General features: G+C 39.7%; 1 protein-coding gene across 1 annotated transcript; it reads left to right on the forward strand.

The window, feature by feature from the left end:
- The first annotated feature begins 251 nt into the window (after positions 1-251).
- LOC117542530 (brevican core protein-like) lies at positions 252-16,797 on the forward strand. The gene is made up of 14 exons (XM_034210245.1): positions 252-654; positions 5,858-5,937; positions 6,152-6,511; positions 6,869-7,043; positions 7,156-7,283; positions 7,578-7,871; positions 8,021-8,887; positions 9,260-11,008; positions 14,272-14,379; positions 14,495-14,653; positions 14,742-14,824; positions 15,198-15,342; positions 15,469-15,651; positions 16,052-16,797. Exons 1-14 carry the CDS (start codon positions 635-637, stop codon positions 16,177-16,179), a joined length of 4,479 nt encoding a protein of 1,492 aa, XP_034066136.1. The 5' UTR covers positions 252-634; the 3' UTR covers positions 16,180-16,797.
- The last annotated feature ends 2,839 nt before the right edge of the window (positions 16,798-19,636 follow it).

A 19,636-nucleotide genomic window follows, 5' to 3' on the forward strand; every position in this document is an offset into this window, starting at 1 on the left:
AGTAGCACTTGAATGAAAAATAGTGGAGTTATTGAATATTTTCCACATGAAGAAATCACCAAAGTTATGCAAAAAATGACTATTTTTGATTAAATGTTGTATTATAACCAATAGTAGACCATCAATGTGTGAAGGGATTTTGGTTGCACTTCACAGGGAAGTTATTGAAAATGTTTGCAATTATGCCTATTTTTTTTGGCATTGCACTTTGTGGACGGTCCCTGGCACTCATCTCTCCTCCGGCTGCTGATCGATCAATGTAAGTTGTCTGACTCGGAGAACGGCATGTATTTGCTTGTCTGGATGAAAATGTGGTTGTAGCTAAGATTTTCACCTTACTACTGTTGTTAAGAGACGAACCTATGGGTCGAATCAGTCAATTTCTTTCTAACGTTACCCATCTCCCCAATGTTGGGTGAAAAAGTGGGCAGTGCAGGGTTTCATATCTGGCTTGACTTTCACTCAACTCCCTCCTTTTCTCACCGAGCATCGGAGTGGTTCGGACATCAGTCCAAACTCCCCTCATACCTGCGCACAGAGCCTTCCCCCAGCAGGACAGTCGCAGTGCAGCACGCTGAGTGGAGCTGACGGAAAATACTTTTAACAGCAGAGAATCCATCCTGTATCAGCTGAAATGCTGCTAAGAAGAAACCGGTATGTCTTTTTTTTTTTAGATATTTCGTGTTAATGACAAGCAGTTGATGCGGTGTAACTAACTTAAAGGTGTGCGTAATGAAACTGAGGGAAATTATCCTCTTTACCAGTTTATTGCTTTAGAGTTGCTGTCCTCAGAGGTGGTCCTGAAATGATGGTTAGTAGTTAATTTTATCCCCGGAAATTTTCCTTTTGAGAAACTGACGCACTTAGTTAAGCCTAACTTTCTGCCAATTCGCCCCGTGTTTCCTTTTGTTTGTTTTCACCTTGTTTTAGCATTATCTTTTACCTCTTCCACCTCCTCATCGTCATGATTGTTAAGTAGCCTACATTTGAAAACAATATAGTGATTTTTACACAGGTGAGCATTGTACTTTACTGACTGGTCCCTTGCATAAGGCAACACCACTGCACTCTGAAATTGTATTCTTATGCCCTGAAGAAGAGACACAACAAACAATATTTTTGTCTTAAGTGCACATTATGCCTCTTCTGTTCAATGTCTCCACCTCAGGGTTCAGGGATACTTCCTTAATGGACGGGTACAGATATGGTAAAAGAGTGACTTTTAAGGATTCCTCTTGCTTATAGTTCAGGGTCCAGTGGCACTCTGTTCTAAAATAAGCCTGTGAAGCAAAACGAAAGTCAAAGCAATGATATGTCTTCCTTGCTATTTTTTGATCAAAGTGTTGACACAATGTTTTTAAAAACCAAATAAAACCTTATTTAGATGGTTCAATGTTGATTCTAAACATTGGCTGTTAAGACATAAAAGGACATAAAGTGTCAATGATGTCATAACCTCAGCCCTTATTGCAGTGGTTCTCAAAGTGGGGGGCGCAGAGGCATGCCAGGGGGGGCGAGAGACCAGGAGGAAAAATGGTTATTAAAAAAAAAAAAAAAAAGATTAATAAAAAAAAGATATATCATAATTTGAAAGATTATTGATTCGAAAATAAAATATCTTCCCGGGGGAGCTTGCCCCCGGACCCCCCTATGTTAGGTCCACACACCACCTATAAAAAATAGCACTTTACCCCTGCTTACACCTATATGCCGTGAGCTGATTATCGTGCCTTCATTGTAACAGTCGCGGGTACACTGTATATTTGCGTGGGGAGTGTTGCAGTAGAAAATTCCACTGTAGTGACCGGTACATTAATGGGAAACCCTAAATGTTTGAGCACCCTCTATGAAACGTCAAGCTACCCAACAGAACCCCCAAAATAAATCTCTGGCGCCGCCACTGAGCCTGACTATTTGTGTTGGGGGGGCCCGACTTTTTTTTTTCTCCAAAGGGGGGGCCTGACAGAAAAAGTTTGAGAACCACTGCCTTATTGGAACACTGATTTAAGAGAAGATTTCACACAATTGTTATGTATGTTATAAAAATCAGTAAATTGTCTGCGATCATGTGACACAAGTTGCACAATAGTGCTTTAACTAATGATTATATTGAATCCACCAATGACTTGACCTTTGATTTATAAAATGACACAAAAGGGTTGGAAAACTACCCATCCCAGTTTCTCAAAAGGTCTTAACGTTTATTTTTTTGACTTTCCAAAATCCCCACTTTTTGCATGAAAAATTACCTAAAAGATTAATAGGTTATCTCAATAGTTGCAGATGATTTACTATCAATCAACTAATTTATCAGTCAACTAATCATTGCAGCTCATAGGGGCAAGGAAACCTACTCCATATTGTGGATAAAGTTGGTAACAATTCCTGTAGAGGAAAACAGGCACTGAGTTATAAGGAATCATTTCTAGCTTCTGAATCGATGCCAACATCTTCGTTCTTTCCAGTGATTCAATTTTCCCAACAAATGAAACGGTTCAGCCTCATTATCAGGCTAGTCAATATGGTGGTGTGTCTTTGCATGGTACATGAATGGGCTTGCCACACACAGACTGTGGTCAGTCCACAGATTTGCTGAGTCAGGTCTGAGATTCGTTTGATCCTTCTGGTGAATCATGTGGTGGGTGGGCGGGTGAATTTTCCCCATTGGTCGTCTTGTTTGTGGACAGTCAGATGTCAGCACGGTTAGGAAGGTGGGATTAATCCATCGGATGTGTGGAGGTGTCATGTTTGATGGGGTAATGTTGGAGGAGTGATGTTGAGAGAATAGGACTGAAGATCAGACAGGGACAGCTTACTCTAGAGTTTACAATGTTAAGGGCTGTGGAGATGGCTGTGCAACATATGTGGCAAACATTTTGTCCTTACAAACACTCCAAGCTAGGTCGACTTCTCTTCACTTTTCTGCTGCTAAGTAACCTGGAGAATGCACTCAACATAGATGAGTTTCCCGGAGCTGTTTTTTGGAGGCCAGCTAGGATTGAGACCCTTTTATTGTGTCTATTCTTTATACACTTATAATCTGTCCAAGGTGCATTTTTAACATCAGTTTGTTGACTGGAGATATAATATCCACCCGCATGGACATAAATGGACAAGAATAAACATTAATCAACTCTAATATGCCAGTTACTATTACAATTAAAATCAAAGACAACTATTTATTAGCTGCAACCATAAGCATGAGCTCTGTCAGTTGGTGTGTGTGAATGCTTGAAACAGTGAATACGTACATACGTAGCAGCAGCTATTGCAAATTTGCATCTGCTTTGGTCTGACGTCCAATATTCAGACTGAAAGACGCTGATGTTGGAAGTAAAGTCTTAACAGGAAGGGTGGCAAAAGTTATATTTGTTAAGCCATTTCTGAAAACCTTTGTACGTCATATTTAAAACACTCATCAGAAAAAGGGAAGAATCCATCCAGTTCTATCGAAACGTAACTTTGTTGCTAGAGTTTGGATTTAAGGATTCAAAGACAGTTATTCCTTGTTTAAGTTATCTATATTGCACTTCATTTAGTTTGTATATTTGGTATGAACTCTGTATGTAATCATAGTCTTGAGTCAATAAATCTGAAAAAATTGGAGGAATAAAGCCTTACTCATGTGGTAGACAGAACCCGGTACTAGAGTGGATTTCTTCTTTTAAAACCCAATTACCCTGTATTTAAGGAAATCCCTGTATTTGATCAGACTCATGACTGCCAAAGCGTTTGACCTGGCTTAAACTGAGATAATTTTCCTGCATGTTGTTGGAGACATAGTTTGCCTGAGCTGAACTTGATGCAGAGTACTGCAGAGACCACCCACAAGATGTAGTGAGCAAGCTTTAGTTGTCAGTGCAGCACTGACAGAAAGCTCTGCATCTGGTTTCATGTTCACTATTATTAATTACATTCACATTTAAAGATGACATCCTTAAAGATATGCTGTAGGCTAAATGTGGTTTTAACTGAGGTCAGTCTTCTTTTGCTTACTTGTATGTTTCTGCAGGAGGGGGAGACTGGATTAGCTCTGCTTGTGAATAATGCATTGGCTGCCGTTTCTAGACCTGTATTTGCAGTGGGTGGCATTGATTTTAGCTGGACTTGTCTTCATTGTAACTCTCATTAAAAAGAGCAGAGCTGCAGAGTGGCTGTTGACTGCGAGGCTGAAGAAAAAGTCACAAAATGATCCGAAGCAACCAGGTTTTTCTCCTCTGTCATTAATCTGAATGCACACATTCATACACAAGCCTTCTCTCTCATCAGAAACATTGTGCAGTGTCTTAACGTGTGGTGTTGTACAAAGCTTGCTCCAGAACGGCTCTCAGTGGTTTTCAATTTCCTTTCTTTGAAAAGAGCCAAGAGAAAAAGCAAGCAAGTGTGCCAGTGCCCCGTCCTTTAATTTTCCTCCGAGGGCCTTTTGTAAGGGAGTCGGCCTGAAGTGAAAGCACAGTGTGCAGCTGTCCTCCTGGCCCACTGCTCGCTTTTTGTGAGCCATTTTCTCGTCAAGAATACTAATAGTGATACCAACTCAGTGGAGTCCACCCAGCTGGCTGAGGAAACAGAAAGCAACTATTCTGCCATCAAAGAAGGACATTTAATCCGACACAAGTTGGAGAGTTGTGTTTGTGCTGATGGGCTTGATATATAGATGCAGAAAGGTGTATCAATTGCTTGTTAAATTGTTGGTTCGCTTCTGCGTTTGGTAATTTTAATAGTTTTTTCTTTTTTTATTAATTGCTTTAACACCATGTATGCTATATGTTTTTTTTTTTAGAAGATTACATGGTGTATGAATAAGACAACCTTCATCGTATGCCTGTTAAAACTTCATTTCGACATGAATACTTGATACTTTATGATGAATAATTTATTTTGTGACAGTAAAAAATGAATTTATTTTTACACTTACCTGCGAAAGTTTCTCCAAGTTTTGTAACTTTTGGAAATTATATTAATATCACCACTGCCTATTGATCTACATTTCTATTATCATTTAAAATGCTTATTTTTTTCGTGGCTCAATTATAAATGTCTTAATAGTAAAAACCATCCCCTCACAACTTCCTAAAGCCCAAGTCAACATCTCATATAGCTTTTTTTGTCCTTTAATTATTCCAAAGGCAAAGCTGGAACTTGTGAAATTCAGTCATGTTTGCTTAAGAATTGATTTTGATGTCAATAGTTTTCTACCTACGAGTCAATTAACAAATATTTTAAGTACTTTGGAGCGCTGCTTTTTAAGAAGATTCACAGCTTCAGCGTGTCTGCATCAGGAGGTTGTGTGAGGTCACTGAGAGCATCCTGGCATGCCTGCTGGGTTAATAACAGGGCCAGGCTGGTGACAGAGAGCTGGCAGGATGCCGCTGGGCTGAGGCGCCGTGTCGTTAGCTTGCAGAGGTGATGAATGGGCTTGTGGTCACCGAGCTTCCCTTTGAAAACCAGAGAAGTTGCTCTTCTATACTTCATAGTTAAGCTTTAAAATGCGCTTTTTAGTGATTATATGCTAGTGTTGTACTTGTACATCGGTCATTATGATTTTCTACATCAAATAAATGGCTTACAAACATAGCACTACACTGTAACATTGAATCTGCAGCACAAAGGTGTGCAGGTTTGGTGAGATCAGTGGAACTGAACCAACACAATACATGACTTCCAGTATCAATAATCGCTCAGGTTATTAAAGGTTACACATGTGTGAAATTGGAAACTGGTAGGGACAAATAATCTGTGATTTTTGTGTCTCAATTTACGACAGGCAAAGACAATGCTTTATTCATCTTTATGTGTGTGATATTTTATCTAATATTAACAATAATATCATCTTGTCTTTTCCTCTTTTTCTCAATAGACATGTCCAAATACTCCCACTTCTCATTGCAGTCTGTCGCATCACGGTGGCCTTCCCCACACAGACTCCATCTGCCGATGGTACGTCTGTATTTTCTTCCATTATCTCTTGCTTTCAGTATACATTCACATACGACTTTAATAATACAAGGTTTAAGGTTCAAGGTTCAAGGTTCTTTATTTAGTTATACGAACATAGCTACAGTGTAGTTATGCCGATGAAAATCTTAGGTCACAGGCTACAAAGACAGCTCTAGGTTTTTTACGCTCTCTATACTTATTTTTCCTCCTGCAGATAATGTCCAGCAGCTCCAGGTGAACATCCCAGACTCAGGTCCCATTTCCGCCCCACTGGGCAGCTCCATCTCCATCCCCTGCCTGGTGTCCCTGTCCTCGTCCTCCCCTGCTGTACCGCGGGTTAAGTGGACTGTGGTGTCCGGCGGGGTGGAAACACAGATCTTAGTGGCGCGGGGTCAAAGGGTGAAGGTCAACGAGGCGTTCCGAGATCGCGCTGCCTGGCTGAACTACACCTCCTCCCCCGAAGATCTGTCGCTGTGGTTGGGAGATTTACGCTCCAGTGACTCTGGTTTTTATCGCTGCGAGGTGCAGCAGGGCCTGGAGGACGCCAGTGACATTGTACAACTCAAGGTCAAAGGTAACAAAATGCAAGATGTGGTTTATCACTGAAGTTATGGCGATATTATTAAATAAATGTAAAATAAACGTTCATTGGTAAAACACTTATAAAGAATGTAGAATGGAATTTGAATACACATTGGTGGTGCTTTTTAGATCCTTTTAGGTGTACTGTATTTCTTTATGTTGTAAAGGAGGGATCGTGGATATGATATGATAAAAAAACTAAAAATGCAAGTCCCATTTTCATTTTATTTTTTGAGAGGACTTGCACTTATGCTTTTCAGACCACATTCACCCATGCAATGATCCCTTCACAAGATGGAATAAATATATGCTTATATGTGTGTTTATCTGCCTTTGTGTGTGTTTTCAGGTGTGGTATTCCACTACAGAGATGCTTTGGGCCGCTATGCGTTTTCCTTCAATCAGGCCCAGAGGGCTTGTGAGGCCATTGGAGCTCAAATCACAACTCCTGACCAGCTGCTGGCTGCTTATTATGACGGCTACGAGCAGTGTGATGCAGGCTGGCTGGCAGACCAGTCTGTCAGGTACCTTTACCTCTCGTTCTGCGTTTTTCTACATTACATTTTTTAACCATCGTTTGGTGCCTACACTCAGTAAAGCATTCATGCTTAAATGGCTGCACATCTATTTCTGCAGGTACCCAATCCAAGTGCCCCGTGAAGGTTGTTATGGAGACATGGATGGCCAACCAGGCGTGAGAAACTATGGGACAATGAATCCAGATCATCTTTTTGATGTTTATTGTTATTTGGAGGAATCTGATGGTATGAATATAACTACCTTTTTCTAAAGCCCGAGCTGTACTGCATATTTTTAGGCCAATTATAATATATTTCATATGAATAATAAAATAATATTGAGATCAATATTTGAAAAAAGAACCAATATATCTGCCATCGGTTATTAAAGCAAAGTTGTATCATGCTTAGAATTGCTATTTATATTAATCCAATGTTTCAGTTTGAACATATCTACATATAATCATGAGAAAATAAATGAATTACGTATTTCTCATACAATAAAATGAGCTGATAAGGATACATATGTTGTGTTTGCAGGGGAGGTTTTTCATGACCCCATCCCTCAGCAGTTGTCATTTGATGAGGCGCAGTCGTACTGCAGAGCGGCGGGAGCGGAGCTGGCTTCAACAGCGCAGCTGTACTTGGCCTGGACTGAAGGTCTGGACCGCTGTAGCCCTGGCTGGCTGGCTGATGGCAGTGTGCGCTATCCCATCATAACCCCCAGAGAGCGCTGCGGAGGGCCTCAGCCAGGCGTCAAAACTGTCTATCGCTTCAGCAACCAAACTGGCTTCCCCGAGCCATCCAGCCTCCATGATGTACACTGTTTCAGAGGTGAGTATTTTGTGCCTGAAAAGATCTTGTACATAAATTAGAATTAAATGTTCATGTCAAAAACACATTGGATAAAAACTGTTGAAATCAAATAACCATTTTTTATATTTGTTAAATTAAACTTGCAATCACTTGTCTGACCTTTACAGATAATATAAATTCTCGCACTGACTCTCCCGCGGGCTACATGGCCACTCAGCCTGAGGACATTGGACAAGATGTGATTATTCTTATGGAAAAGGATCATGAGCTTCAACTGAACCAACGGGCAGAACAGGTGGAGCTCAAAGCCCAAACTCTGGTTGAATCATTCCCCTTTTTCTCCAGCTCTTTCACAGAGGAAAACCTTGTTGATACACATCAAACAGTTATATCAGACACAACACAGTCTCCTCTCAACATCACACCTACATTGGACCTCCTCGAGGCAATGAATGAAACTTTATCTCCCACAGAAATGAGCTCACAGCATCCTACAGCACTGATAAATAGCACATTCATTACCACAGAAACCTATAGTTCCCCGCAAAACATGTCCTTCCTGCTTGATATTCACAACGAGACAGATTCCCACCACAACTTAAACTTCACCTTTGACGAATCTGAGCCTGAAAACACCACAGGGTTTCCCGAATCATCATATGAACCTACCACTTATAATCAGACAGTTCTAGACACAACTCCCAAAGACAAAACATCTGAGAGGCCAGAGGATTCCCACAAAATACAAGACGCCAGTTTGGATTTTAACAGATCGCAAGCCAACTACAGCGAGGCAGAAAGGAATCATACCCGAGGAGAGAGTTCCTGGGAGGTGATCTCTGTCACACTTGACCCCGTGGTTCAGGTGAAGCTGGACAAGGCGGAGGTAGAAGATTCTGCACAAATGTTTGTCTCAACTCAGGCCTCAAAAGAAGAAGGAATACATGTTACCCAACCAGCTCAAACTACCAAAATGTCCATGAAGGAGCTTTCCTCGTCAGACTACGTGGATGGGTCTGGAGATATTTCTCAAGGTATGTTAAGCATAGATGTGAATTGATTGGGCTGCGGTGGTGTAGTCAAATTTGATCTCAAGTATTTTCCTGATGTCAAGGGAAAACAGCATGAGTTCAAGGGGAAACAACAACAGTAATTAGCATTTTTGAGTAATATGAGAAGACTTTTTTTTAAAACAAATAAACATAATGTGTTATTAGTGAGCGTAATAGGTGCTGTAAGGCATATTTTGACAGAGCTAGGCTAGCGGTTGTAGCTTCTTATTTACATGAATGTATCCATATATAACTCTCATCAATTAAGCAAATAAGAGGCTTTCCCAAGATGGTGAAGTCTTCTATTATTAGATGCATTTACTGCACTAAAAATGTGTTTATGCTCTTTTCTAGAGAGATACAAGGACGTCGAAGCAGGAAGCTTCATCCCCACATCAGAGTCTTTTACTTCCAGCTTCACCACTCATCCGTCCTCTTCTGCTTCGGCTAGCAGTGCTTCAGCCGAGTCTCAGACTGCACTCACAGAACCAACCCTCTCATTTGGGTCACGTCATTCTGACAAACTTGGCTTTGATATCCTCTCCACAGCACCACAGCTGTGGGAGTCCTCGATTTCTAGACAAGAGGGAAGTACAAGCTTAGAAATTGAAGACACAGTGACTCTGGAAAGTGAAGGAAAACAGCTGCACCCAACAACATCTGAATACCACCCTGTTTCTGGAATAAGTTTAGCAATCACTGAATCTCCAGAGGGGTCAAACAGTTCTCAGATGCCTACTGATTACTCCACTGTACAGTATGAAACATCAGATTACAGAGTGTATTCAGATGCTACAACCAATGAGTATGAAGAGGCAAGTGGAGATGAACTTCCAGTTACTGCAACCTTGGAAGAAACAGTTAAAGTTGCACCAACTGTTGGAAAAAATGTTAGCCAAACCGTTGAAGAAGAAAATAAAGTCAACCAAACTCTTTGGGAGGTAGTTAAAGTAGTTTCCCCAACTCTTGAAGAGGAGGATGAAGTTTCATTTTCGCCAGAAGAGGAAGTGATTGCCCCGACCCTTGCCCTTAAAACAGATGCTTACCTCGCCACAACTCTTGAAGAAGGTAGTGCTGGACCATACCTTGAAAAAGAAGCTAATGTTTTCCCAGTTCTTGAAAAAAAGTTTAACGTCACTTTAACCTTTGTGGAACAAGCCAGAATTGCTTCAAGCCATGAAGAAGAAGTTAACAATGGCCCAACCCTTGAAGAAGAAGCTAGCAATGGCCCAACCCTTGAAGAAGAAGCTAGCAATGGCCCAACCCTTGAAGAAGAAGCTAGCAATGGCCCAACCCTTGAAGAAGAAGCTAGCATTGGCCCAACCATTGAAGAAGAAGCTAGCAATGGCCCAACCCTTGAAGAAGAAGCTAGCAATGGCCCAACCCTTGAAGAAGAAGCTAGCAATGGCCCAACCCTTGAAGAAGAAGCTAGCAATGGCCCAACCCTTGAAGAAGAAGCTAGCAATGGCCCAACCCTCGAAGAAGAAGCTAGCAATGGCCCAACCCTTGAAGAAGAAGCTAGCAATGGCCCAACCCTTGAAGAAGAAGCTAGCAATGGCCCAACCCTTGAAGAAGAAGCTAGCATTGGCCCAACCCTTGAGGAAGAAGCTAGCATTGGCCCAACCCTTGAGGAAGAAGCTAGCAATGGCCCAACCCTTGAAGAAGAATCTAACATTGCCCCAACTTTTGACCCAGACTTTACCGTCTTTACTTTCGATTCACAAACATCTGACTGGGCTCTGCTAACCACCACAACAGGACCCCAAGAGTCCCTGAAAGATCTGGAGTACAGCAGAAAAAACACCCCTATAACCTCCACAACAGCTCCAGAATCCTCTTCAAGTACAAAACCCACAGCTGCTTCTACAAAGATGACCAGCACCACCATCAGGACCACCACACACTGGTCCAGACGCACCTGGAGCCCGACCGCCTCAGCACCAAATGCTTTCCACAAGACGGCTGAGCCCCAGAAGGAGACCAGCTTCATACCGCCAGTGGGACAAGGTCTGGTGGATGCTGAATTTAGTTTCACCCAGCCACCCACTCTGCTTAACTTGCCCAATGAGAGGGCAGCTGTAGGCGGTGCAGGGAAAGCTTCAGGTAATGTTAAAGCCACTCTTATCAGCCTAACCGTCTTCCTCTTGCTACTCAACGAATTGATGCACTAAAATCCCCGATCTGTCCTCAACCTAGCTTTGCTTCATTTTCTGTAAAACACCTCCCCTCCTTTTTCAAATGACTTCCCACGTATATTTAACTTGTTGTTTAAAAAAGCCCTTACCCTTCTGACTCCTCCCACTTCACCTTAAACGCTCCTCCCTTCTCTCCTTGTGATCACACCTCCCCTCCGAGATACTCACTCTGGGAGGGCTCCCATTTGACTTTGGTCAACAGCCCATTCTTGTTGTGCATGATAATTTCTTCCTCATCCGAAGATTGACTTCTGTGAAGTACTGTAAAATACTGGTTTGTTTATGAAAGAATGATTCAGTGCTTCTTCTACAATTATTTACTAAGAGTGATGATGGTAGCCTTGGTAATCCTCTCTTCATCAGTTGATTTTATAAGCAAATAGTACATCTCTGCAATTGAAAAGTGCAGATGGTTATCTTCAGCAGCTTCTCACTAACTTGCAGTGTATTTTGCAGTAATCTGGAAGTAACTTGATAATGAGACTTTTATCTGAATTGTAATGGAAATAATGTTGAATGCAACAGATCTGACCATTACAACAGCAATGCTGTTTTATATGTAATCCATAAATCTACATTGTTAAAACGGTATGCTTTTGTCACATTTTTAGACTTCATTGCTATTTTAGACAGTTCCAGAAGCACAGTGTTATTATGTTTATAAGCAAAAATATTGTTCACTGTTGATTTGTTGTAAGTGGTAACATTTAGCCATATGTTTTCTAATGTTTATTTTGTATAGCTCATTAATGTTTCATACTGAATTCATGTTCTTTTATTTAATCACAATCTTCCAATGTTTGTACAGTTCTGTGCTTTAGGTGTAAGAACGATAAAATCAACTAATCTAAGTTTGCTTCCCGTCTCACCATCAGATCCTTTATTAAGTTTTCCTTCAGTTTTTGTTGATTTGCTGGAAAAGGTTTTCTTTATTGTTTTTGCAAGTATGGGAGCCAATTTCTGCCAAGAAAAGCTTAAAAAACATACATTTAGGCTATGAAAAAAGATAAAGGTAAGTCAATTTAAGGATTTAAAGTTTTGACTAATTTTCTTATAATATATATATACGTATATTATTGTGATCCATCATATTTTAAATAATTTATTTTGCACAAATTGTTATCTTTTTTGGCAGAAATTGGCATCCGTACTATTTTGCACACATCCAGCGAATTGCCTTTTAACACAGTGAGCAGTTGCAAGACTAATGTTTTATTCAGAAAACAAGACGAGGCCAGCCCATCTTATTATTGGAAAGCTTTTCTCGGCATAGTGCATACAGCACCAGAACAGCACTTTTAATGATGCATAAACAAACTAGATGACGCTGCATACAGCTACATTCATCTTTGCAGAGCTATTTCATTGGTGTCCAGCATCACAATCATTTTTTTATGGCCAATTCTGTCTTGTCAACTGCTTAACATTTTCAAGTTAGCTTTATTTGTTGGTGATAGTTGGCAGTCCCTGAGCAACAGCACATTTGTATTACAAATTAAGATGTGGTATCTAGAAATATTAGTTAGTTAGAGTTTTGTCTAATCAGAAATAGAGGACCAACGAGAAAAAATCATTACAAATGGAAATACTGGATATATTTGTATTTAACAGGGTCAAATTACTCTGCATTATTCTCACAAAGTTGTGCTGCTGTTTTTCAAATGGATCCAGATTTGCTGAATGATCTCACATTTTAACTCAAGACTAATAATGAGGTTGGTAGGTGCTGCATCTTGTTCCTTTACTAGAATGCTAGTAGTCATGGTGATGAGAGATCATATTTAAAAAAGACAGGCTATCAGACAGCACCAGAAAGCTTGCATCACTTATTGAATGTTGCAGGGCCCAGAGCATGCAGATGCTTTAGATATTTTTCCACTTTATCTCAGTTACAGAGCCTCTTCTTAGCCTTATTTTGGTGCAGAGTGATGATTGCATACGGATGTATTCATGGCATTAAAAGACTGCAGACTGCTGTTTAAGACAGTGGGAAAGCGACCAATCACTGCATGTGATAAATAAATTCACCTTATTACCTACAGACCATTTATTGTTGTGTGTTGGAGGAAAACTACACAAACACAGAGAAATCATGCAGACTGATCACACAAATGGTGGAGAATTAAACCTAGGTCTGTGTTCAGAAGAGCTGCCAACATGGATACATATCTCCCGTTGTTTATTTTTCTGCAAAACGTAATGATGGTTTAACTTTAAGATGCACATGATAATGATTTGACTTGTCTTAAACAGTTATTAACTCCTACACACACACACGCAAAGGCATGTTGTGAGTGTGCAGTATAATCAGTATAATGACAGACACCACAAAGCTCTTGCTTACAGGGTGTCAAAGGAAGTAAATATACCATATTCACTTGTTTAATTTAAGTTTTGAAATAACGCATGCCTCTATCTTGCCTTCTTTTACAAATTTAGAAAATTAACTCCAACCCCTCCTTTTCTCCAGGATTTTTAACTGCTAGAGGTTTTTTGTACAGGGACACTTTTCCTAGGGCAAAAACAGATCTCTTGTGCAGAGTTTGACTAAATAAAGTCACATTAACAAGAGTACATTTTCCAAATAGGTCAGCACAAAGACTTGAATTTAGGTTTTATGAGAAATGACATTATGTGACTTATTGATAGATTTTCCCCTATGTCTTTATGAAATCTGTTGAATAATCTACAATTTATATACTCTTTTTACCTCAACTTCAATTCTGAACAATGGCCCAATGCAAGCATTTTTTTTATTTAGCATCGGGCATCCTTAAGACTACAGATTCACAAGTAGCATTTAAAAGGTTTCTTGATAATGATGATTGTAAAAGGAAGACAACTAAAAAAGAAAGTCTCCGACGTCAGATATGCACCAAAGAAGACAGAAGAGGACCTGAGGAGTTTGACCTCATTTGACTCTCTGAAGTTTGTCCTCTGCTGCCATCTGTAGGCTCAGGTGCAGGTGGATTCTGGTACCTCAACGTGCCCCTTTCGTGGCCTGTAAATGCCACTATCCTTATACTATATTTCCACACATTTATACATCTGTAAATGTGTAAGAGATTTGTCTGCATCCTCAACATGTATTCCTCTTCCTTAAATGCTTTGACACAGCAAACCTATTTTTGTCCTTATAGTTATTCTCGCAAAAACGTCTGTTTTTTCTAGATGTCTGTGTGGAAGACCCTTGTCTCAACGGTGGCACCTGTACTGACCGAGGAGGGCAGATTCAATGTCTATGTTTGCCAACATATGGAGGAGACTTCTGTCAGACTGGTGAGCTGTCTGGAAATGGTTCTTGTCATGTCTGTCAAACAAGTTTGGAAGATACTGGCTCTTTCATAAACATTTTAAATGGATGATGTTGTCTTCTCTTCTCTAATGTTTGCAGACCTGGAGCATTGTGAACCGGGTTGGGATAAGTTTCATGGTTTCTGCTACCGACACTTCGGCCAGCGTCTGAGCTGGCAGGTGGCGGAGCTGCACTGCCGCATGCTGGGAGCTCATCTGGTGTCCATCATAACTCCAGAGGAACAGAGCTACATCAACAGTACATTCCACAATGTGGCTTTCACCTTTCATGTGTTTATTAAATGTATGTTGACGACTGAAAGAAAATGTTTTTTTGTCCTCCACAGACAACTACAAAGAATACCAGTGGACCGGTTTGAATGATAAGACGATTGAGGATGATTTCCGCTGGTCCGATGGTAACCCACTGGTGAGGATGATGATGATGATGATACTTTATTGTCAGATCAAGTCTGTTTTTTTGCTCCATTTGAAAAAACAAGACACAAATGAGGAGATAGACAAGGAGACATAACATTACATATCCAAAGACAAAACAATATTTTATAGTGTAGCACAGGGGTGTAATTTCCAAACATTTAAAAAAATGTAAAGGAGCATTTCACTGAAATACAAATTAAGAGCTTACATTATTGAAAGGGCTGTGCTACTTATTATTAAAAAAGGGAATAAGGGAAACCATATGTTTAATGTGATTGAGTTCTCCATGTAATGAATTATTATTTCTTTAAATGCAGTTGGAAAAAAGAAATGACTTAAGTCTCTTCTCTCCATGCTTACAGCTGTATGAGAACTGGTACAAAGGTCAGCCGGACAGCTACTTCCTGTCTGGTGAAGACTGTGTAGTGATGGTGTGGCACGATGACGGACGCTGGAGTGATGTACCCTGCAACTATCACCTCGCTTACACCTGCAAGAAAGGCACTTGTGAGTAATAGTACAGACATTCAGAGCTGCTCATTAATGTTTTCAACTCCCTCATGTGGTTGTTTTGTGTCGTTACACCATCATACACGCATCAGGCCAAATGACTAGTCTGAACTCTTCCAACAGCCTCATGTGGTCCACCACCCAAGGTCCGAAACGCATCCATCTTTGGAAAAGTTCGACAGAAATATGAGACTGACGCAGTTGTGCGTTTTCACTGCGCTGAGGGTTTCCAGCAGAGGCTAAATCCTCTGATCAGGTGTTTGTCTGGAGGGAGGTGGGAGAGGCCCCACATCCTGTGCATCCCAGGTAAGATTACCATAACTATCACAAAATAATCTGTATTTCTTCATGAATTTAAGTCTTGGTCAGAGATGAAGTGACACAGGCTGTTGCAGTATCAGTATATCTCAGTATTTAGTCAATAGTATTACTATTGTTTTATTCCTCTGTGCCATAGAGCTTTTGTCTATAAACTTTGAAAAGCACATCCGTACTAGCACCAAACGTCTGTATGTCTGTATGGTCTGTACTGGCTGACTTTGCCTTCACAACCAAGCACTGAAATGTATTTTGAATAAACTTAGGAATCAGACATAGACAAACATTGTAAAAATGGTCATTGTTGACAAAGCATGCAATATAAAAAAATGTTGACAGCCTTATCCCTTAAATCACTCCTGCACATAACCTCTGAATTACCTTTCAGAGGCCGGAGGTCCAACCCAGCATCTTGAAGTGACGTCACAGAGCAGCAGCAACTCTGCAGCTATTAAAGACTTGGAAGAGTTTGAAGCCACTAAAGAGACACCACAGTACTGGGAAATCAAGTTTTAAAAGTCAGCAATGCTTTTTCCTCCTGGTCTCCTTCCTCTCTTCCTGGTTTCTCAAACTCTGCTGTTGTAACATGAAAAGGTGCCAAGAATCAAAGGCTTTTTTACCAATGAACGCTTTAAACCTGACAAAATTAAACGGTAACAAAATATACAAACTGAAAAGAAGTCTGAGTGCTAAGAAAGGCTTTGTTAAACGTTCCTACTTTTACATGTCCTTTAAAATATTTCTACTGTATTTTTGTTTAATGTAGTGATAAGCGGAGTAACAAATAAGTAAAGTAGGAAGAATGAAAGCTGAAATACAGTAAATGTGGAACTCCAAATTACTGTCAGCTCCAAATCTACATTACAGTAAGGATGGTCCTCTTTGTGGTTTTTGTTATATCAGGAACCTTTTTTATAAAATGGTGCTAATGTCTTTAGAACCTTTTTCTCTCAATCTTAACAAAATATTCAATAAGTACTGTACATATATTCTTTTTTTCACCTGTGATTATTGCTGTCCCAAATTTGCTGAGGGAAGCCATTTTTTATTTCCAGCGGACGCAGTTTTGTTCGTCAGCTTTATGTTGTAATAAAGTTTTGTAGAACAGAGCAAAGATTAAATCGTCTTATTCTACCTGCAGCACTGTGAGTCCGTTTTTGTTCCTATATATTGCGGCATCTCAAGAAAGAAAGGGTGACATAAAGAGAAGGATTCTGGTGAAGTTATTAAGGAAGAGTGTTATTAAACAAATAAAACTCATTGGTTGCATCAACTAGACCCTGCCCTCTCCTCATGCTGGAACACAAGGTTTAGGGTAAGTTGTGTCTCAGTCATAGGGGTTTGTAAGTTGCAACTTTAATACAATTATTGTTTGCAGTGGTCTGAGTGTGCAATTACTAAAGTACTGTTACAGTTCAAGTGTGAAGTACCTAACTCTATATTTCTATTTTTTGGTAGGCCTACTTCAAAACTCTACTCACCATAAAATACTAATTTCTTAACTGCACTACATTTACCAACAAACTACAACTCTAACAAACATTAGGTAGGCTACAACATAAATAACAGTATATATATATTAAATGTAATACATTGGATGGGGTGCATTATAAGTACATTTACTTTAGACCCTTAAAGTACAATTTGTTGCAAATACTTATAATAAAACTAATAAACGATCTAATAAAACTGCATTAAAAACGATGTATTCAAACAAATTCTAGTTTTAATAAAAAAAAGGAAATAATTAGTAGAGGTGTTCTTTAGTAAAGATTTCATTTCTGCATCATTAATACATAAGCTACAATTAAATAGGCTTCAACAACAACCGGAATACATTAAAAGTAAGGTGACCAGTTTGTGTTCGGGCGGCAGACACCCTATCCGTTTTTAAGAGTGCGCTTAAGACCTTCCTTTTTGATAAAGCTTATAGTTAGGGCTGATTAGATTCAGCCCCTAGTTTTGCTGATATAGGCTTAGTTTGTCGGGGGACATCTTACTTCTTCCTTCTCTCTGTCTATACCTGTGTACTCCCATGTTCCGATTAACCCAGCTTCCCCAAATTTCTTTCTTTTTGGTGTCTATATACGCCAGGATCCGGAGTCATGGATGATCCTGCGGTCCTGTGTCCTGGATCGCGAGCCCTGGATCTTGAGTCATGCTGTGGTCCTGGAATAGGTCCGTCCTAGATGGATATCCTCGTGGATTCATCTTCCTATTATACACACATGCATTTCCAAACATTTGGACTACCTATGTTGCAAATGTATTATCTTTTCAATTTACACACGGCATCTATTGCACGTCTGTCCGTTCTGGGAGAGGGATCCCTCCTCTGTTGCTCTCCCTGAGGTTTCTCCCATTTTTCCCTTTAAACTGTGGGTTTTCTCCGGAAGTTTTTCCTTGTACGATGTGAGGGTCTAAGGACAGAGGGTGTGGTATTGTCATACTGATATTCTGTACAAACTGTGAAGTCCGCTGAGACAAATGTAACATTTGTGATATTGGGCTATATACATAAACATTGATTGACCAAAGTAATTGTGCGCACGCGCGGCTTCACCTGCAATAACATAAACCTGAAACATGATGCTGTACGGTTTCGTCACTCGGCCCCAAAAAAAAGGAAGTTGGAGAGAAAAACAGGAAAAACACAGAAAGTAAGTGTTGAGTTTAAAAATGTGTGTTTCTTGAATGTAAAGTTTCAAATTGTACATCCGGGAAACCGTCAGTAATAAAGTAGAGGGCAGTTGTTAATCTAAACACATGTGTTTGTGCTCACGTGATCTCTGTAGCTACCTGCGGCAGGTGACTAAGCTAGCTTCACAAAATACTGATGTTGTTCCTTCAGGTCATTTATTTTGTCACAAAAACAAGATGGTTAATATAGAAAAATGTATACTTCACACAGCCTACATTGCAGTGTTTAAATGTGTAGTCGTAACTAAGCAGGTGAATATCCAAATTACACACTTTAACTATATTTCGATAGTATGCTGTTTCAGGTCTACTGCACTACGCCCACTATCTCAGGGGGAAATATTAAATAATATTATTCTGAAACGGGCCATTTAAACGGAGCATTTCCCATATGGTTGCCTGGTTACCACTTCATTTAATTATCAGTTTATAATCCATTATAATAAAACCAGCAGTTTGTGCACAACTTTTTTGACTGCAATAACAGCAGCCTACGTTTTCCCGCCGCCAGGGGGCATCATTGTCTCGTGATTCGTTGAAACTGTAGATGGCAGTATGTCAGGGAACAGTGTTTGATATCACAGAGGAGACCATACAAAAATATTTGGATCAACACCATGTCAAAACAGTAGAAATGCTGAAACAAACAAAGCTGCTACCGAGAATTGTAGCTTATGGACGAACAATGGCAAATGGGTTAGCAGGTTATTTTGAGGAAAGATTTGTGTTGTGTCTGTACTTTGATCTTATTCAAGGCAAGGCAAGTTTATTTATATAGCACCTTTCAACACAAGGCAATACAAAGTGCTTAACAAAAAACGAAAGACATTAAGAAAATGGCATTTAAAATCAGTCATTAAAAAGAAAAGATAATAAAATAAACATTAAAAGAAAAAATACATGGATAAAAGTTACAGTGCAGTTTAAGATGTGAATAGTTCAATTCAGCTTTGACTCTTCTTACTGCTTGCTGTATATTACCAATGAATGCAATCACTATAATTATATTATAGTTGCCAACACTTTCCATATCAATTTTGAAAGTATCTTTCAGAAAGAAAGATGAGGAAGATCTCTCTATTTTGTAAGAGACATACAATATTTTACATTTTAAACGTTAAAGTAACCTTATTTTGACTAGATAAAAAAAAGTGTTTGTTCTTTGCAAAACAAACATTTGCAGCTTTATGAAAATATACAGCCTACAACCTACAAATGTTACCTTTGGTAGATGTAAACATTTTCCTCTAAATTATTCCGTGACCCTATTAAT

The sequence above is a fragment of the Gymnodraco acuticeps genome, unplaced genomic scaffold (assembly GCF_902827175.1).
Source record: "Gymnodraco acuticeps unplaced genomic scaffold, fGymAcu1.1, whole genome shotgun sequence".
Classification (NCBI taxonomy): Eukaryota; Metazoa; Chordata; class Actinopteri; order Perciformes; family Bathydraconidae; genus Gymnodraco; species Gymnodraco acuticeps.